At 37.7% G+C, this 6715-nt stretch overlaps 1 protein-coding gene across 1 annotated transcript in view; it reads left to right on the plus strand.

The window, feature by feature from the left end:
- The first annotated feature begins 326 nt into the window (after positions 1–326).
- LOC120539958 (protein GPR108-like) overlaps positions 327–6715 on the plus strand; it is a 57203-nt gene continuing 50814 nt past the window's right edge. Inside the window, exon 1 of the mRNA XM_039770352.1 lies at positions 327–660. Within this exon, the coding sequence (XP_039626286.1) occupies positions 562–660 (99 nt within the window). The 5' untranslated portion in view covers positions 327–561. The remainder of the gene's footprint in view (positions 661–6715) is intronic.

Genomic DNA, 6715 nt, shown 5'->3' on the forward strand with positions numbered 1-6715 from the left:
TTTTTATTTTCACCGAGCACTTTATCCTAGAAATCATATTTCACTCGTGTGAAGTTTTCTTGCAGAGCTTATTTTTTACAAACGTCATTAGTTGGATTACTTCATATTTAAGAATGTTGATTAAGTTCATGTATTCCAAATTGTCCAACATCGTGTAACTGTGGTATAAATCAAAGATCAAAAGTAGGTTAAATAAATAATACATTTACTGCTGGTTTTTACTTTTACCAAAACAAACCGTCAAACGAACAACATATGACAACATATGATATTAAAAAGAGAAGGAAAGTTGTTTCCTGATCGTGACTTTTATTTTGGTACGCACATTTGCTTTGACGACCGGAAGTGGTTATTTGGCGTTTCTCAGGCAATTCACGCTACACTTCCTCCTCCCAGCACTGGATACGGTTTGCTCCTTTTTTCAGCTTTTTTTGAAAGGTCATTTGGCCGTTATTTTAAACATTTTTATTCTCACCAGCGTTTCTTTCGGATCTTCTCGTCTTATAAAAGAGACGTCAAGACAACAACCCTTCTAAACAAACAGAACGGGCTCAGAGTGCCATGGCAGGTACCCCGAAAGTCTTGGGCTTTTTTACGCTCGGGCTTTGGGCGATTTTGATCGGCTGCTCATCTGCTAGGATCCACACACTTAGGCTGACGGTAAGTATGCTGGGAACATAGCGTAGCAAATCGTGTGGGGCTTTTAATGCTAAAAAAGCACCTGCTTTCTCAACTGCAGAAAGCAAACCACATCTAGAAAGTTGTTTTTTTTCCAAGTGTGTGTTCTTATGAATTATTTTTGACTTAAATGCTAAGCCGGTCTGTTGTAGGACCGCTTAAACGTGTGTTTTTTTACGTAGCAACTTTCACTATATATATATATATATATATATATATAGATAGATATATATATATATAGATATATAGATAGATATATATATATATAGATAGATATATATATAGATAGAGATAGAGATATATAGATAGATAGATATATAGATATATATATAGATAGAGATAGATATATATATATATATATATATATAGAGATATATAGATACTTTGTCCAAGTGGGAATAAAATTTTATGTAAGATCAAATAAATAAATCAATCAGTCAAATAGATAAAAATAGTTAGTTAGTCTTAGTTGTTGAATCAACCAGGATGATGTAACTTATCTTCCTGGTCTGGCAATCCAGTGTAGTGGTTAAGGCCTTTGGCTTCAAACCCAGAGGTCATATGCTGCTACTGGCACTGTGTGACCCTGAGCGAGTCACTTGACCAGCTGTGCTGCTATAGGAAAACCAAAAGAAGCATAACCAATTGTATCATAAATGTCGTAAGTTACCTTGGAAAAATGTGTCGGCAAAATAAGTAAATGGAATGTAATTCAGTCCACATTTCTCTATATCTGCCATCTCATTTATTTTAAAGCGTATTGCACTTCCGGTTTTATAACCATTACTCATTCACACACATCTCCAGTCTCCCTCCTGCCAGGATTAAAATGACACCTGAAATTTAAGGTTTATGCCAGTTTACCACAGTATCAGTATTTGCCATCTGAGGAAAACAAGACTACATCAGTGTGGCTTCACACTAGAAAATTTTACGACCAACATTAACACAGGTGTTTACTTTGAAAATAAGTCAGCAAAAGAACAGACTTGGGACCGGAGCCTGGAGTCAGCCCTTTTTTCAACCAGAATGATGTCAGAAAAGTCATTAAAGAAACTAAACTCAAAAACAGTTTGGGTCCAGACAGAGTAGGTGGGTACCTACTTCACTCTTGTGCTGAGAAGCTTATTCCACTATTCAATTTCATACTTGAGATATCTTTGGATTTACAGCAAGTGCCAAGCCTATTGAAACAGGCAAAGTTTATACTATTAACAAAAACTACACACCCCAACGCATTCAATGACTTAATACCGGTGGCATTAATATCTCATGTCATAAAATCCTTTGAGAAGTTGATTAAGAAACAAGTACTTAACAAAACCCAGGCCTATCTGGACTCTTACAAGTTTGCATACAGAGCAAAGGGTGGAATGGAGGATGACACAACGTCTCTGAATCTGGCTATGAATTTACTGTATGAGCCCTTGGCAGGACCAAGAAACATACAAGAATGCTGATTATAGATTTCCCGTCAACTTTTAATACAATTCAGCCACACATTTTAGTTAATAAACTGACTGATCCTGTATGTTTGGACCCTGACATGGTGGGGGACTTTTTAATGAACAGAACACGACGAGTGAGTGTTAATGGGTGTTTTGCTGATAGTCTAAAAGTATCAAGTTGAACCAAGTCAAGTGGCTTTATTGTTAAACCATCCATACACCATACTGCAGCATACATTGGTACAAAATAACATTACCCAGGAACCCAGTGCTACATATACATAAACACAGGAGAAATGCAGAGACGGGTCAAAAACCATACTATAAATAAATTAATAGGTAAGTGAATAAATAGTGATTTAAAGTAGATAGTAATAAATAAATAATAACAGCAACTAATATTAAGACATAAAAATTGTAACAAGTTTAACAATACAAATAAGCTGCTGAAAACAGATCTGAGGGCAGAAGGGCAGCACAGAGTTAAGGGTATGGACAGCCAAGGGATAGAAGCTGTTACAGAACCTGGCAGTGGTTTGGATGCTACAGCACCTTCCAGATGGAAATCGGACAAAGAGACAAACCTTCACAATTCTGTAGGTTAGGATTATGTATTGGTACACAACAAAGCTGCTGCCTATCACCTTTTTGTGCATATTTTATACAAATGACTGCAGGAGTTCACGCAAAGACCAACATATACTGAAATTTGTAGACATATCTGTCATTGTAAGCCTTCTACAAGATAATGAGGACAGCCATAGACCATTTGTTAATGAGTTTGTTCAAGGGTGTGATCATTCCCTTTTATAGCTCAATATTCCAAAGAAAGAGGATATGGTTGTAGATCTCAGGTGCTTCCCACCTTTCACTGTCTTAATTTCAGTTTAAAGGAAGACAGTGGAGATGGTAGCACAATACAGATATCTGGGGACAATCCTTGGTAACGGGCTAACCTTTTATCTTAACACAAAACAAATTTGTAAGAAGGAGTAGACCCCACTTTTCTTTCATAGGAAGCTCAATAGTTTTAAAGTGGACAAAGCCGTACTGATTTTTATTTTGGTAAATCCTGTATTGAATCTGTTATTTCATTTGCTTTTTTAGGTTGGTTTAGCAACATTAGCATTAAGCCTATAAGCCACCTTAAGAATATTGTAAACACTAGCAGTAATATTATTGGTTTGCAGCAGGCACTGAACAAACAATTTAGAAAAAAAGGCCAACTCAGTTCCGTCAGACAGTAGCCACCTTCTTTTCTATAAATTTCAGATGGCTCCATCAGGCTACAAATTTAGATTTCTGAGGGTAAAGAGCAACAGATTAAAACTCTTTTATTCTCAAAGCTATAAGCATTTTGAAATTTGGTATTTGTTGGAATGCCGATAAATTCTGAATTATCTTGTGAACTGTTAAAGGTAATTATTCATCTTTGGACTAATCTTAAGTGTGTGTACTTGTAACACTAGTTGTTGCATGTTGTGTCATGGCTTATTTTCTTGTCTCTGTATAACAGCGTCTTATGTTTTTGTACTCTCCTGCTACAAACAAATTTCCCTTTCAGATAATAAAGGCTACATACCTACCTAAATTTCAATTAAAACGTTTTTGTTTAGAGTGGAAAGGTGTTTTTTTTTTTTTTATTTATATATAAATGTGTGAATATATGTAATGTAGTAACAAGACAGATTCTGGCTTCTTACTCCGCTATAACAGAGGTGCTAACAATGCAGGCTTTGTAAACATAAGAATATAAGAAATTTGACAAACAGGAGAAGGCCATTTAGTTCATCAAGCTCATTTTGTACATGTTTAGTTAATAGCTAAGCCGTCCCAATATCTCATCCAACAACAACAACAACATTTATTTATATAGCACATTTTCATACAAAAAAATGTAGCTCAAAGTACTTCTTAAATGTTGTCAAGGTTTCTACTTCAACTGCATGTTTCAGCTCTAACATTTTGTGTGAAGAACTTCTTCCTGGCTTCAATTCTTAATGCACTTCCCCTTCATTTCCACTGGTGTTCTCAGGTATGTGATTCACCATTAAACTGAAGAGTTCTGCTGGATCTGCTATATCAATGTCTTTGAGAATTTTGAAGAACTGTATTTGGTCCCCATGCAGTTTCCTTTGCCCAAGACTAAACAGATTAAAGTCTCTTGGTCTGTTATTGTATGTGATATCCTTAAGTGCTGGGGTGCACTTACTGTAGTTGCTCTCTTTTCCAAGTTCAAGTGCTGCAATGATTTTTTTGTGGTACCTTGAGCAGAACTACACCCAATATACTCCAGATGCGGTCTCACATGTGCATTTTACAGTCTGAGCATAACAATGATTTATATTTCAACAGTTTTTATGATATAACTTAAAACCTTACTTTGCCTTTTTAACTGCTTCTCCGCATTGCTTAGATGATAAAAATATATCAACGCCAGCCCCTGAATCCTTTTGAGAGGTTGCTTCCTCTAGGACAGTGTATCCCACGTTATATTTATAATTGACATTTCTTTTGCCCACTTGTGTACTTTTGTACGTTAAACTGCATTTTCCAAGTGTTTTCCCAAGTTGTAAAGCTTATCCAAGTCTTCTTGAATTGTTTTCACAGCCTTCACAGTGTCTGCCATTCTTTACAATTTTAGGCTTGTGTGTGAATTTCGCAAGTTTGCTAATTACATCGGAATTAGTGTCTTTGATATAAATCAGAAAAAGTAAGGGGCTAAGGACAGACCCCTAAGTTATAAACAGAGCAGATTTTTTTCCCCTTTAATGTGGATAGTGACATTCTTCACTTTTCCTATAAGTCAGTGGCATCCAGTGCAATTTTTTGTGCTGGGCTGATCGCTTCACTTAAAAGAGACCCATGAAATCAACAGAGTTATCGGCACACTCTTCACCTTCTGAAGATAGTAATGTCGGGGAGAATGAAAACAGATTGCCATTACAGTCATATGAGGAAGAAAATACACCCTCTTACAGTTTTATGGTTTTACATATCAGGACATAATATTAAAAAAAAAAAAACATATGGTCCTTACCAGTTTCTAAACTTATTTACATCTAACCTCAGGTGTAAAACACACAACAGATTCCACTGCGTCGTCATTTATTTAACAAAAATGATGCCAAAATGGAGACGCCATATGTGAAAAACTAAGTACAGCTCATGGCTTGTTGAAGCACCTTTAGCAGCAATAACTTGAAGTAATCATTTTCTGTATGACTTTATCAGTCTTTGACATCATTGTGGAGGAATCTTGGCCCACTCTTCTTTACATTGTTGCTTCAATTCATTGAGTTTTGCGACCATTCATTTTTGCCCAGCTCTATTGATGTCCTGCCACAACATTTTAGTTGAGTTGAGGTGTGGACTTTGTCTGGACCACTGCAACACCTTGATTCTTTTCTTTTTCAGCCATTCTGTTGTAGATTTGTTGGTGCGCTTGGGATCATTTCCCTGTGGCATGACCCAGTTTCGGCCAAGCTTTAGCTGTTAGACAGATGGCCTCACATTTGACTTTGGAATACTTTGGTATACTGAGAAGTTCATGGTCGACTCCATGACTGCAAAGTGCCCAGGTCCTGTAGCTGTAAAACAAGCCCAAATCATCACCCCTCCACCACCGTGCTTGATAGTTGGTATGAGGTGTGTGTGCTGATATGGTTTGTGTGCTGATATGCTGTGTTTGGTTTTCACCAAATGCGGTGCTGGGCATTATGCTAGACATCTCCACTTTGGTGTCGTTTGTTCAAAGGATGTTGTTCCGGCAGTCTTGTGGTTTGTTCAGATGCAGCTTTGCAAACTTGAGCTGCACTGCCATGTCCTTTTTTTTAGGCTTTCTCCTGGCAACCCTTCCAAACAAGCCATACTTGTTAAGATAGATAGATAGATAGATACTTTATTAATCCCAAGGGGAAATTTGCATAATCCAGCAGCAGTATACTGATGCAAAGAAACAATATTAAATTAAATAGTAGTAAAAATGAAAAAAAAAAAAAAAGCAGACAATAACTTTGAGTAATGTTAGCATTTACTCCCCCGGGTGGAATTGAAGAGTCGCATAGTGTGGGGGAGGAACGAACTCCTCAGTCTGTCAGTGGAGCAGGATGGTGACAAAAGTCTGTCACTGAAGCTACTCCTCTGCCTGGAGATGATCCTGTTCAGTGGATGCAGTGGATTCTTCATGATTGACAGGAGTTTACTTAATGCCCGTCGCTCTGCCACAGATGTCAAACTGTTCAACTTTACTCCTACAATAGAGCCTGCCTTCTTAACAAGTTTGTCCAGGCGTGAGGCGTCTTTCATCTTTATGCTGCCACCCCAGCACACCACCGCGTAGAAGAGGGCACTCGCCACAACCGTCTGGTAGAACATCTGCAGCATCTTACTGCATATGTTGAAGGATGCCAACCGTCTCAGAAAGTATAGTCGGCTCTGACCTTTCTTACATAGAGCATCAGTATTGGCAGTCCAGTCCAATTTTGTCATCCAGCTGCACTCCCAGATATTTAAAGGTCTGTACCCTCTGCACAGTCACCTCTGATGATCACAGGGTCCATGAGGGGCCTGGGCCTCCTAAAATCCAC

Source organism: Polypterus senegalus, chromosome 12 (genome assembly GCF_016835505.1).
Source record: "Polypterus senegalus isolate Bchr_013 chromosome 12, ASM1683550v1, whole genome shotgun sequence".
NCBI lineage: Eukaryota > Metazoa > Chordata > Cladistia > Polypteriformes > Polypteridae > Polypterus > Polypterus senegalus.